This window comes from Delphinapterus leucas, chromosome 16, assembly GCF_059928025.1.
Source record: "Delphinapterus leucas isolate spDelLeu-1000000601 "Yukka" chromosome 16, BTC_Dleu_Yukka2, whole genome shotgun sequence".
Lineage (NCBI taxonomy): Eukaryota > Metazoa > Chordata > Mammalia > Artiodactyla > Monodontidae > Delphinapterus > Delphinapterus leucas.
Genome location: NC_143144.1, coordinates 69,845,088 through 69,859,589, shown reverse-complemented (window position 1 = coordinate 69,859,589; position 14,502 = coordinate 69,845,088). Strand labels below are relative to the sequence as shown.

The following is a 14,502-nucleotide window of genomic DNA, read 5'->3' as shown; positions in this document are numbered from 1 at the left end:
AAGCTAATACCAAGTGTGCTCCTGGTACTGCAGGCCACCATTCCCTCTACAGCAAGGAGGCTATCAAAATAGAAAATAAAATCAGTCTGCTCCTGCCATGGGGCCTTCCTCAGGCTATGAAAAAATACTTCATGTCTAACCCTAATTTTTTCCATAGCTTGAGGTAACCCCCCAAGCTCAAACCTTCTCTCTAATCTAAGTTACTCAGTGTGTGTCCCTGTCCAGACGAGAGTTAATATCAGTGCTCTGTCATTTCAAAAGGTTCTTGACACAGGGTACTAAGAGCAGAAGCTCGCGTGCCTGGAACATGCCCGGTTGCAATGAGATGAAAAATATACTTAAAAAAAAGTAAGAGAGAGAGAGGAAGATAAGTCCCTACCTGGCTCTTACCTTCTCAACATCCCTGTCAGAACCCTGGAGCTTTTCCCCAAGTTAGCATCTGTTTCCCGAAGCTAGGAGGAGAAAAGCAGCATTAAAACAGAACAAAAGGAAACTTCATGGAATTAGATTATTTTTAAAGTGCGCTGGCAAACAACAATTTTCTTTCATGATGGAAAATCCAATTCATAAAAAATTGCTTAAATATTTTAAAGTACATTTTTGACACCTACATTATCTCTGAAAATTCTTAGATTTAGAAAATTACATATACTAGATAACCCCAGGAGCTTTAAATTGGATACTTGAACAGGATATAAAAGCAAATGTCTCACAGGGTGACAAAGTTTAATTTATTTCTGGTAATTAATTAATATTTCCACCCTATGAACGCACACAGTCCTAGAGATATAAATGGAAGCAAAATGAATTGAGGGAAGATGAGATCAATATTTTTAGCTTCTGCTCTGAAAGACCTGACATATCACAAACTCTTCCTCAGTGATCTTCTCCTTAGATATAGTGTTAAATAAAATATCTACCTGGGGGCATTCTGGGATGGAGGCATGAAGAGTCAGCTTATTCCTTCTCCATCCCACACTCCCCTCACCCCAACTCTATATCCCTCTTTCACCCTAGCCATTTTTACACATGCTTACACCAAGGTAATTGTTACTGTCTATGCACATGTCCAAGACCTTATACTCATTTATTTTTTTGTCTTTTCATTTACTGAATTTGTGAAAAGATTGTAGCACTTCTACTTACTCTTTCACGTGCTCTCTGTATCTTTTCTCTGTCATGACTGAGGTTTTCCAACATCTCCTGGCCAATTTGTTCTATGGACAAGAAAATTTGAGTTAGGAAAGATGACTTTGGGTGCAAATGAAAAAAAAAACTTCAGAAGTAACAAAAGGACAACAGGCGCAGAATTTATAGAATGCTTATGATCAATATAAAAAAACAACAGATTATTATGACCCCGACACCCTCCTAACCTAGGTCTTCCATAATCCACTTGAACTGCAATTTTATTCATTGGAAGAAAATATCTGTCCTAACTTTCTCACAAAATTGTTGTTATAGTCAAATGAGATAACCTAACTAAAAATGTTTTGAAAGCTATTGAGTACCACACAAATGCACATAATTGTATAGTACCCAAGAATCAATGCACTCAATGAATAATCACTGAGGCCCTAATCTGCGCCAGGGGTAGATGCTGGGGACATGGCCAGTAACCAAGATCAAGCCCTTCCACTCATGAACTCCCAAGCTAATAGAGATGATTTAGCAGTTAAAGTATAAATGTTACATTAGAGTTCATATTTCATGGCACATCAAAAAAAAGGACTGTATATTCCTTTCATGATAGAAAAATCCAAATAATAAGAATTGCTTAAATACAATAACATAAATTATATTTTTGACACCTATACAAACTGCAAATTCTTCCTAGGATGGTACATTCTTAGTATATTATCTCCTCTCAGATTGACGTTAGCTTTTTATTACTAACTCCATACAATTTATCCTTAAGGTAAAATTGGATATGTGGTTCCCAGTAAAGGCATCATAAAAATGGAAGATGACACCAATAACAGAGAAGTATGAAACAACTAGAGTTGCATTTTTCTTTCTTTGCATAACAATTGCAATATTCAATTTTATCATACTATTAGGTATTACCATGACATTAAATTCCTTTAATCAATATAATATAGCAATTTTAGAGTGTCCTTGTCCCCGCAGTGAGCCACAGCCGCCTTCCGCCTCTGCAGGAGACCCTCCAACACTAGCGGACAAGGAGGATATTTGCTGTAGCCTGGAGAAATCAGATAAGACTTCCTGGAGAAATTGGGATTAGGTCTGTAAGAAGAGGTGAAATTCATATAAGCGGTGAGGAAGAAAGACTAAAACATTTCAGACCTGGAAGAAACCTCCATCCTCAGGGGCTTGGAGAAGGCTCTCTGGGAACCTGTGTGGAGGGGGTGGCCTGAGCAGATTATCTGAATCCCAATGTTGCTCTGAATTTGTGTTCAAGATTCGAGAAGACTAGGACTGCTAAGGGTCTTGGTGCTCCAGCTGGGTGTCAGGCCAGAGCCTCTTCAGGACATTGGTCCACCAGAGACCTCTTAGCCCCATGTAATATCAAATGGCGAAAGCTCTCCCAGAGATCTGTATGTCAACGCTAAGACCCAGCTCCACTCAACGACCAGCAAGCTACAGTGCTGGACACCCTATGCCAAACAACTAGCAAGATAGGAACACAACCCCAGCCATTAGCGGAGAGGCTGCCTAAAATCATAATAAGGTCACAGACACGCCAAAACAACCACTGGATGTGGTCCTGCCCACCAGAAAGACAAGATCCAGCCTCCTCCACCAGAACACAGGCACCAGTCGCCTCCATCAGGAAGCCTACACAACCCTCTGAACCAACCTTGCCCACGGGGAGCAGACACCAATTACAACAGGAAGCATGAACCTGCAGACTGCAAAACGGAGACCTCAGACATCATGAGTTAAGCAAAATGAGAAGACAGAAATACACAGCAGATGAAGGAGCGAGGTAAAAACCCACCAGACCAAACAAATGAAGAGGAAATAGGCAGTCTACCTGAAAAAGAATTCAGAGTAATGATAGTAAAGATGATCCAAAAGCTTGGAAATAGAATGAAGAAAATATAAGAAATGTTTAACAAGGATCTAGAAGAACTAAAGAGCAAACAAACAATGAAGAACAACACAATAAAAGAAATTAAAATTTCTCTGGAAGGAATCAATAACAGAATAACTGAGGCAGAAGAAAGGATAAGTGACCTGGAAGATAAAATAGTGGAAATAATTACCGCAGAGCAGAATAAAGAAAAAAGAATGAAAAGAATTAAGGACAGTCTTGGAGACCTCTGGGACAACATTAAATGCACCAACATTCAAATTATAGGGGTCCCAGAAGAAGAAGAGGAAAAAAAAGGGACTGAAAAAATATTTGAAGAGATTACAGTTGAAAACTTCCCTAATATGGGAAAGGAAGTAGTCAATCAAGTCCAGGAAGTGCAGAGAGTCCCATACAGGATAAATCCAAGGAGAAACATGCCAAGACACGTATTAATCTAACTATCAAAAATTAAATACAAAGAAAAAATATTAAAAGCAGCAAATAACATACAAGGGAGTCCCCATAAGGTTATCAGCTGATTTTTCAGCAGAAATTCTGCAAGCCAGAAGGGTATGGCAGGACATACTTAAAGTGATGAAAGGGAAAAATCTACAACCAAGATTACTCTACCTAACAAGGATCTCATTCAGATTCGACAGAGAAATTAAAACCTTTACAAGAAGCAAAAGGTAAGAGAATTCAGCACCACCAAACCAGCTCTACAACAAATGCAAAAGGAACTTCTCTAAGCAGGAAACATAAGAGGAGGAAAAGACCTACAATAACAAACCCAAAACAATTTAGAAAACGGTAAAAGGAACATACATATTGATAACTGTCTTAAATGTAAATGGATTAAATGCTCCAACCAAAAGACATAGACTGGCTGAATGGATAACAAAAATAAGACCCATATATATGCTGTCTACAAGAGACCCACTTCAGACCTAGGGACACATACAGACTGAAAGTGAGGGGATGGAAAAAGATATTTCATGCAAATGGAAATCAAAAGAAAGCTGGAGTACCATTTCTCATATCAGACAAAATAGACTTTAAAATTAAGACTATTATAAGAGACAAAGAAGGACACTACATAATGATCAATCCAAGAAGAAGAAGCTAAAACAACTGTAAATATTTATGCCCAACATAGGAGCACCTCAATATATAAGGTAAATGCTAGCAGCCATAAAAGGGGAAATCAGGGCTTCCCTGGTGGCACAGTGGTTGAGAGTCTGCCTGCCAATGCAGGGGACGCAGGTTTGTGCCCTGGTCTGGGAAGATCCCACATGCCGCGGAGCAACTAGGCCCATGAGCCGTGGCTGCTGAGCCTGTGCGTCTGGAGCCTGTGCTCTGCAACGGGAGAGGCCACAACAGTGAGAGGCCCACGTACCGCCAAAAAAAAAAAAAAGGGGAAATCAACAGTAACACAATCATAGTAGGGACTTTAACACTCCACTTTCACCAATGGACAGATCATCCAAAATGAAAATAAATAAGGAAACACAAGCTTTAAATGATGCATTAAACAAGATGGACTTAATTGATATTTATAGGACATTGCATTCAAAAACAACAGAATAAACTCTTTTCTCAAGTGCTCATGGAACATTTTCCAGGATAGATCATATCTTGGGTCATAAATCAAGCCTTGGTAAATTTAAGAAAATTGAAATCATATCAAGTATCTTTTCCGAACACAATGCTATGAGACTAGATGCCAATCACAGGAATAAATCTGTAAAAAACACAAACACATGGAGGCTGAACAATACGCTACTAAATAACTGAGAGATCACTGAAGAAATCAAAGAGGAAATCAGAAAATACCTAGAGACAAATGAAAATGAAAACATGACAATCCAAAACCTATGGGATGCAGCAAAAGCAGTTCTAAGAGGGAAGTTCATAGCAATACAATCCTACTGGAAGAAACAAGAAACATCTCAAATAAACAACCTAACCTTACATCTAAAGCAATTAGAGAAAGAAGAACAAAAAACCCCCAAAGTTAGCAGAAGGAAAGAAATCATAAAGATCAGATCCAAAATAAATGAAAAAGAAATGAAGGAAACGACAGCAAAGATCAATAAAACTAGGGGCTTCCCTGGTGGCGCAGTGGTTGAGAGTCCGCCTGCCGATGCAGGGAACATGAGTTCGTGCCCCGGTCCAGGAAGATCCCACATACCACGGAACAGCTAGGCCTGTGAGCCATGGCCGCTGAGCCTGCGCATCTGGAGCCTGTGCTCCACAACGGGAGAGGTCACAACAGTGAGAGGCCTGTGTACTGCAAAAAAAAAAAAAACCGAAAAAACTAAAAGCTGGTTGTTCGAGAAGATAAACAAAATTGATAAACCATTAGCCAGACTCATCAAGAAAAAAAGGGAGAAGACTCAAATCAATAGAATTAGAAATGAAAAAGGGGAAGTAACAACTGACACTGCAGAAATACAAAGGATCATGAGAGATTACTACAAGCAACTATATGCCAATAAAATGGACAACCTGGAAGAAATGGACAAATTCTTAGAAATGCACAACCTTCCGAGACTGAACCAGGAAGAAATAGAAAATATGAACAGACCAATCACAAGCACTGAAATTAAAACTGTGATTAAAAATCTTCCAACAAACAAATCCCCAGGACCAGATGGCTTTGCAGGCAAATTCTATCAAACATTTAGAGAGGAGCTAACACCTATCTTTCTCAAACTCTTCCAAAATATAGCAGAGGGAAGATCACTCCCAAAGTCATTCTACGAGGCCACCATCACCCTGATACCAAAACCAGACAAAGATGTCACAAAAAAAGAAAGCTACAGGTCAATAGCACTGATGAACAAAGATGCAAAAATCCTCAGCAAAACACTAGCAAAGAGAATCCAACAGCACACTAAAAGGATCATACACCATGATCAAGTGGGGTTTATCCTTGAGGAACGCAAGGATTCTTGAGGAATGTGAGGATTCTTCAATATACGCCAATCAATCAATGTGATACACCATATTAACAAATTGAAGGAGAAAAGCCATATGATCATCTCAATAGATGCAGAGAAAGCTTTCGACAAAATTCAACACCCATTTATGATAAAAACCCTCCAGAAAGTAGGCATACAGGGAACTTACCTCAACATAATAAAGGCCATATATGACAAACCCACAGCCAACATCATTCTCAATGGTGAAAAACTGAAACCATATCCACTAAGATCAGTAACAAGACAAGGATGTCCACTCTCACCACTATTATTCAACATAGTTTGGGAAGTTTTAACCACAGCAATCAGAAAAGAAAAATAAATAAAAGGAATCCAAATTGGAAAAGAAGAAGTAAAGCTGTCACTGTTTGCAGATGACATGATACTATACACAGAGAATCCTAAAGATGCTACCAGAAAATTACTAGAACTAATCAATGAATTTGGTAAAGTAGTAGGATACAAAATGAATGCACAGAAATCTCTTGCATTCCTATACACTAATGATGAAAAATCTGAAAGATAAATTAAGGAAACACTCCCATTTACCACTGCAACAAAAAGAATAAAATACCTAGGAATAAATCTACCTAAGGAGACAAAAAACCTGTATGCAGAAAATTATAAGACACTGATGAAAGAAATTAAAGACGATACAAACAGATGGGGAGATATACCATGTTCTTGGATTGGAAGGATCAACATTGTGAGAATGACTATACTACCCAAAGCAATCTACAGATTCAATGCAATCCCTATCAAACTACCAATGGCATTTGTCACAGAACTAGAACAAAAAATTTCACAAGTTGTATGGAAACACAAAAGACCCCGAATAGCCAAAGTAATCTTGAGAAAGAAAAACAGAGCTGGAGGAGTCAGGCTCTCTGACGTCAGACTATACTACAAAGCTAGAGTAATCAAGAGAGTATGGTACTGGCACAAAAACAGAAATATAGATCAATGGAACATGATAGAAAGCCCAGAGATAAACCCACGCACATATGGTCAGCTTATCTTTGATAAAGGAGGCAAGAATATACAATGGAGAAAAGACAGCCTCTTCAATAAGTGGTGCTGGGAAAACTGGACAGCTACATGTAAAAGAATGAAATTAGAACACTCCCTAACACCATACACAAAAATAAACTCAAAATGGATTAAAGACCTAAATGTAAGACTGGACACTATAAAACTGTTAGAGGAAAACATAGGCAGAACACTCTATGACATAAATCACAGCAAGATCCTTTTTGACCCACCTCCAAGAGAAATGGAAATAAAAACAAAAATAAACAAATGGGACCTAATGAAACTTAAAATCTTTTGCACAGGAAAGGAAACCATAAACAAGACGAAAAGACAACCCTCAGAATGGGAGAAAATGTTTGCAAATGAAGCAACTGACAGAGGATTAATCTCCAAAATTTACAAGCAGCTCATGCAGCTCAATATCAAAAAAACAAACAACCCAATTCAAAAATGGGCAGAAGACCTAAATAGACATTTCTCCAAAGAAGATATACAGATTGCCAACAAACACATGAAAGGATGCTCAACACCACTAATCATTAGAGAAATGCAAATCAAAACTGCAATGAGGTATCACCTCACACTGGTCATAACGGCCATTGTCAAAAAATCTACAAACAATAAATGCTGGAGAGGGTGTGGAGAAAAGGGAACCCTCTTGCACTGTTGGTGGGAATATAAATTGATAGAGCCCCTATGGAGAACAGTATGGAGGTTCCTTAAAAAACTAAAAATAGAACTACCATACAACCCAGCAATCCCACTACTGGGCATATACCCTGAGAAAACCATAATTCAAAAAGAGTCATGTACCACAATGTTCATTGCAGCTCTATTTACAATAGCCAGGACATGGAAGCAACCTAAGTGTCCATCGACAGATGAATGGATAAAGAAGATGTGGCACATATATACAATGGAATATTACTCAGCCATAAAAAGAAATGAAAATGAGATATTTGTAGTGAGGTGGATGGACCTAGAGACTATCATTCAGAGCGAAGTAAGTCAGAAAGAAAAACAAATACCGTATGCTAACACATATATATGGAATCTAAAAAAAAAAAAAAAAAAGGTTCTGAAGAACCTAAGGGCAGGACAGCAATAAAGATGCAGGCGTAGAAAATGGACTTGAGGACATGGGGAGGGGGAAGGGTAAGCTGGGACGAAGTGAGAGAGTGACATAGACATATATACACTACCAAATATAAAATAGGTAGCTAGTGGGAAGCAGCCGTATACCACAGGGAGATCAGCTCAGTGCTTTGTGTCCACCTAGAGGGGTGGGATAAGGAGGGTGGAAGGGCGACGCAAGAGGGTGGAGATAGGGGGATATGTGTATATGTACAGCCGATTCACTTTGTTATACAGCAGAAACTAACACAGCACTGTAAAGCAATTATACTCCAATAAAGATGTTAAACAAACAAACAATAAAACAAAAAAATCCCATAACATAGCAATTTTAATTCACTTTTAACTTAAAAATCTCTAATATCTATGAACACCATCAACACTGTAATTAGTTCAGCAAAATCCTCTTTATATAATATCTTCTATCAAGATTGAGAGTATATATATATATATCTATCTCAAAGAAATAGGAAATAGGTTATTACTATGGTGTCTTGTCACCAGCATAATGTTTCCAGTAAGTATTCATGGAAGGAATAAAGCAATGAGAGAATAAAAGAAAGTGAAAAATGGAGTGTATGAAAGGTTTGTGGTGTATTCCTGCTCTCAAAGCATATCATGTGTGGCAATGGAGAAGGCAACCCTGGAATGCAGGCAACATAGCCACATTTCTATCAGGTTCACTGGGGTATATAAAAACTCTTCTGAATGGATCTACAGTCTGTTACTGAAGGAATCAGTGGAACAAGACGTAAAGAGCTCAGGCCTTTTCAGGAGTTGTAAGTCACTCCCTCAGTCTCTTTGCCTCCTGGAAAATATCTTAGCATCCAAAGTACTAACCCCATCTGGCAAAAGAAGAGATATTGGCAAGAGTGTGTATATGTCCTGGTTTTAACAGGCAAATACCATGCATTTGTTGGAAACAGAATTCTTTTTTAATTACTTATTTGCTACTTTCCATTTTAACGCTCCACTAAAGAAAATTCTAGGCCAAACATATTAGAAATGTTTACACTTGTAGAATGAAAAAAGTTACGTACAGTTTTTTCATTATGTGTTCTCCTACCCCAATCAAAACAAAAGAAGGCAACAAATTAAGAGGGGATTATTTTATGATCATTGTCAATAACCTGCATTGCATGCATGATTTCAAAATTTTTCTATTATGTAAAAATAATCATAAATTCTAAATTTTGATTGCTTTAATAATGCCCAGTTAAATAAAATAGTACAGATATCATTGGAAAAAAAAGGGGATTATTTTAAAAATAGACTATTTTTGGACAGAACAGACATTTAGGGATTATTTCATTAAAACAATTAACATTGTTAGATTTATTTTTCTTGAACAGCTAAGGTGTAAGCACTGACCAACAACACCAATAAAGAAAGAATATGAGATCACAGGCATATACCAATGCAGATGTGATATACTGAGTTTAGGGTTTTCAGTTCTTCAAACTTCCATAATACCTTTAGAGTGGCAAGAGCCATACTGCCTCTATTGAAATAACTTGAGAAATCATAAATTTTATAAACACTGTACTTGTTGACTGTGAGGATGTTTTTGAGATTAAGAAACAATGGGAAGCATAAAAGAACATAAAAACTGATGCTATATGCTGGAATTCTACATGTCACAGCATGATAAATGAATTCCTGGAAAGCAAAGTTTCTTTCTGCGTTTCTTCTATCCTTTTCACAGGGGTCTTGGGAATCAGCGTGGAAGTACGGCATTCAAGCTTATAAAGTGAGCTTTTGTTTTCACAATTACCCAGAATGAATCATCATATCCTTGATCTAAGGCCCCTTTTACTGGGTCACAAACTGCAAAATGGGTTTTCCTGTCCTTTTCAATATATTTTACGGGGGATGGCGGATAATACAATAGGTATTCAACACCTTGCTGCCCCATAAACTTATGGAGAAGAACCAGGGAACTACAAATCTAGCAAAATACTTCCTGAAGGACTGGACTGGCATCACAAAAGGTAAGACTTATTTTGAGGAGCTTCTACCAGTAAATCATTTCTCTCCATTCATAAAATAATAATGCCACCTGAATAATCATAAGAGTGATGTGAATGAACTTAATTAAAAAAAATTATTGTATTTGTATTTTGGAGATGAACAGACTAAAATATTTTCTATCAGAAGGCAGAACTGATGAAAGTTCACATCATGTTATAATATAAACATGGCTGAAAGGAGGGAGCCTCAAATATAATTCATCAGAAAATGTTCTATTTGATAAATACAAAATATTAAAAAGATTTTAGTCATTATGCTATAAAGCTATAAAGCAGAAAAGAATAATCATTCCTTTGCACACTTATATTTAACTTTCTTTTTACAAACTTTATTAAGGATGTGATTTCCAGCAAATTATTTAAAAAGTGAAGACATCTAGTCAAGTCTTCTTTAAAGAACTAAGAGAAGGTAAGATGATTTTCTGGCACTCAAAAACTTCTTAGAAATTTTAGCAACAGGTAAAAGGCATTCACAACTATCCAGCTATTCTTTGTATATGGGGACTTCTGTGAAGTGTGGAGGGAACAGAAATACTTAATAGAGGTATTTTTGAAGCACGTGTTTTCATACATATATTGCAGAACACCAACCAGACAGATGCAAAACACCAAGTGATATTTCCTAACAATTTGGAGTACTGAATTTTGGACGTGGCTCAAGAAATTCTGGCTACTGAGTCTAATAAAAGTAAAAAGTTATTGCTTTGGGAGAGCAAAGTAGCTCACATATAGCTTTCTCAGGAGGGAGCTGCTCACAGTGTGACTGGATCAGCCATTCTTTGGCATTTAGCACACCTTCCTGGGCACTGGCTCTGGCATCATGCCCTGAATGGGTAGGTTATCCTCAGTATTGATGTTACTGCGACATGAAGAGCTTTTTGAATTCCCGATCCATGGATAGGTGGGGAAATGGAAAAGACAGTTCTTTTACCATCTTTCATTATTTCATAATTCAAGCATGTAAAGAACTTCTGCTTCCAATTCAGATGGAGAAAGATACAAATGACCACACTTATAGAAATAAGAAAAGCCCAGACAAAATAATTACCATTCTTTTCTGGGAGATATCTAGTATATACAAAGAAGCTCTGATGGATTCTAGAGAGAAACAAGCATTTCATTTGTGAGCAAAGAGCTGTGGCAACATTCATACCTACGACCTGGTCTGAGTACAGGCCTCCCATTGAGAGACTTTTCAGGGATAAGGAGAAATCAGTCAAACATCGTGTGAAAAATATAGGCTTACAGACAGCATGGGATCTGGATGAGCTCTAAACACAAAAGCAAATGGCTTGGTTTGATAATTCTCCTCCGATCTCCAAATTTGCCATAGAAGAGGCAGCGGAGAAGGGGCTGGTTAGTAAAGAGGAACCTCATATTCCTACGTGTCCTTGTGGTGCTTGCATTCGGAGACCCTGCTAGAGTTAAGTCCCAACATGAACCAAGAATCCAGAAAGCTGGAGATGGACCCACTCTCAGATCAAATACTGATAAGATTTTTTTTAAAAGGCAGCATAGACACAGGTTGGGGTACACTAATCTCAGATGAATCCAATCGAATTAGAGATTCAGCTCAGCACCAGCTCAACTTAATTTTGGGAAGAATCTGATCAGTCCATTAATCAAATACAAAATAGAATAAAATGCTTCCAAAGGAAATAAATTCAAAATGTTTATATTTCAGATTCTACTGTTTTTGTCTTTACACTATGTCAAGAATACTATTATAAGACATGCAAAAAAGCAGGGGAAAAAAGAGAATGATGAAGTAAAAACATGGTTTATGGATGTAGACCAACAAATGACTTAGTCATTAAGGTTAACAGATAAAGAGTTTTAAAATAACTATTATAAGTATGTTAAAGAATTTAAATGCAAAGGTAAATATAACGGTGAAGAGATGGGTTTTTCAGGAAAGAAGTGGAAACTCTAAAAGGGAACTGAATGAAACTCTAGAATGGAAAAATACAGCATCTGAAATCAATTCACTGGATGGACCAAAGAGAATATCTTTCACTATACAAGAAGGATCACTGAACTTGAAGACAGGTTAATAGAAATTATTCAATCTGAAGGACGGAAAGAAGTTTTTTGTGGGGGAGGGGGAAGAACATAGCAACAATAATCTGTGAGACAACAACTAGTTGTCTTACATACGTGCAATTAGATTCCCAGAAAAGGGAGTCTCAGGGACAAACAATGGAATGGAACTATTTGAAGAAATAGTTTGAAGAAATAACAATGGAAATATTTGAAGAAATAACAGCAAAGACTTTTCAAATTTTATTTTAAAGAAAAGTCATCCCACAGATCAAAGAAGTTCAACAAGCTCTGAGCAAGATAAATACAAAGAAAAGCTCACCAAGTACATTATAGTCAAATTTCTGAAAACTAAAGGTAAATAAAAAATCTTAAAAGCAGCCGGGGGTTGGGGGGGCAAGACACATTACATTCTGGAAAACAATAATAAGAATGAGGATTGAATTTTCATCAGAAACAATGCAAGAGGAAAATGGAACAATATCCCAAAGTGCTGGGGGAAGAAAAAAGGTCACCCTGGTATCCCATATCTAGTGAAAAATATCTTAAACATAAAAGTGAAAGAGATAATTTTACATAATTGAAAAATGAGAGGATTATCCAGCAAAACTGAGTTACAAGAAATGCTAAAGGAAATTCTTCAGGCTGAAGAGAAACGATACTATATGGAAATGTGCATTACAGAATTTAGACCCATGTAAAGAAAAATAATAACAACATATGTAGAAGTAAAATATAAGAAAATCATGGCACAAAAGATGGAGAGGAAGTAAATACAAGTATGTTGTTGACAGGTTTTAAGTTATATTTGAAGTAGCATAATATTTATTCGAGGTAGACTGTGATAAGTTAGGGATGAAAATTGTAATCCTTGAGCCTCTCTGTCCAATATGGCACTTGCTGGCCACATGAGGCTTTTCAAATTAATTATTTAAAATAATATAAAATTTAAACTTCAGTGTTGGTAGGACCAGCCACATTTCAAAGGCTCAGTAACCACAAATGGCTAATGTTACTGTATTGGAGAATACAGAAATACCATCTTAAAAGGATCTCCAAGTTCCCTTTGTCTTTAAGACCCACTAAAAAGAAATACAGACATACTCATTTGTGGTTTGATTTTGGTAAAACACTTTCCTTCTCTGGGCCTCAGTTTCCTTAAACGTAAAATGACAGTTTTGGACTAGACAAATCTCTAGTGCCCCTACTGGACTCAATGATGCTATAAAATCTTAATGCCTCTTTTTCTCTATGGAGCATTCAAGCAAACTAGAGCACAAGGGCCAAATCAGACCCACAAAAGTATTCCACCCTCCCCCTGCCCCTCCCCTAAGACAATGTTGAAGAAACAACAAATAACTCAAACTTAAATGCTTTTAAGCGGGTCATATCCTCTCAGCATACCCAAGTCTACAACTGGACTGTTTCATGTAGTAGCCTGCTTGGCCTCTGAGGACATTTGCATTTACTATGTAGTATAAAATATTTACAAGCACTTTGATGATGACATTACTACAGAAATAATTATACATTTATGTAAACTGAAAGTAAACTTATGCATTCTTAGTAGTAATATAGCAAAAGTATGTACAGGGCCTCAGGTTTCTTTCTTTCTTTCTTTTTTTTTTTAAAGCAATTATGACTTAACACTACTTCCTCAGCAGGTATGTATTCTACTTTGCTTTAGGATGATCAAATTTATCATTAAGCAATTAAAAAAATCATCAGCACTACTTTCATCAAAGTCATAGTAGCAGAACCTCCCCTTAGTTACCTGGTTTGCTGTAGATAATTAACAAACACTATTCCCAGAGCCCTCAGACATCAGTCAATGAAGCTGTGCTACCCATAATGATGCTCTGGAATGAGCAGGTACTATGTAAATTGAGGTTGTTAAACAAAAGGAACCATGTTAATTACAGCTCCATTCAGAAATGAGAATGAATCTGTTCTATTCTGTGAAACAAGACCAGAGCGGCAGGAAGGACATCCCTTTTTCACAATTCAATAAAGAATGTTAAAGCCAGGAGATCAAGCAGCAGAAAACCTGAATGGGAAAAACTGTCAAAACACATTCCAAAGGCTCACTTGTGGAATTTAGCAAACATGTATTTACTTAACAGACAAGGGAGACGGGGGGTCAGCAGCATCTGGGTTGAATGAATGACTCATTCTAAAAAAAACAAAAAGGGTTGTAAACTATTGACAAGTGACTAGAAAGTAATTAGAAAGCCTTTCTGAA

At 37.1% G+C, this 14,502-nt stretch overlaps 1 protein-coding gene across 13 annotated transcripts in view; it reads right to left on the bottom strand.

The window, feature by feature from the left end:
* The window catches only part of VTI1A (vesicle transport through interaction with t-SNAREs 1A), a 368,921-nt gene that overhangs the window by 165,055 nt on the left and 189,364 nt on the right, over positions 1 to 14,502 (bottom strand). For 11 of the 13 annotated variants that reach the window (XM_089898178.1, XM_022568768.3, XM_022568771.3 and 8 more), the window contains 2 exons: positions 1,147 to 1,217; positions 391 to 452 (listed from right to left, as the gene is read on the bottom strand). In XM_089898178.1, the coding sequence (XP_089754304.1) occupies positions 391 to 452; positions 1,147 to 1,217 (133 nt within the window). Of the gene's footprint in view, positions 1 to 379; positions 453 to 1,146; positions 1,218 to 14,502 lie in introns of all 13 variants that reach the window. The other 2 variants (XM_022568776.3, XM_022568777.3) reach the window with 1 other exon arrangement.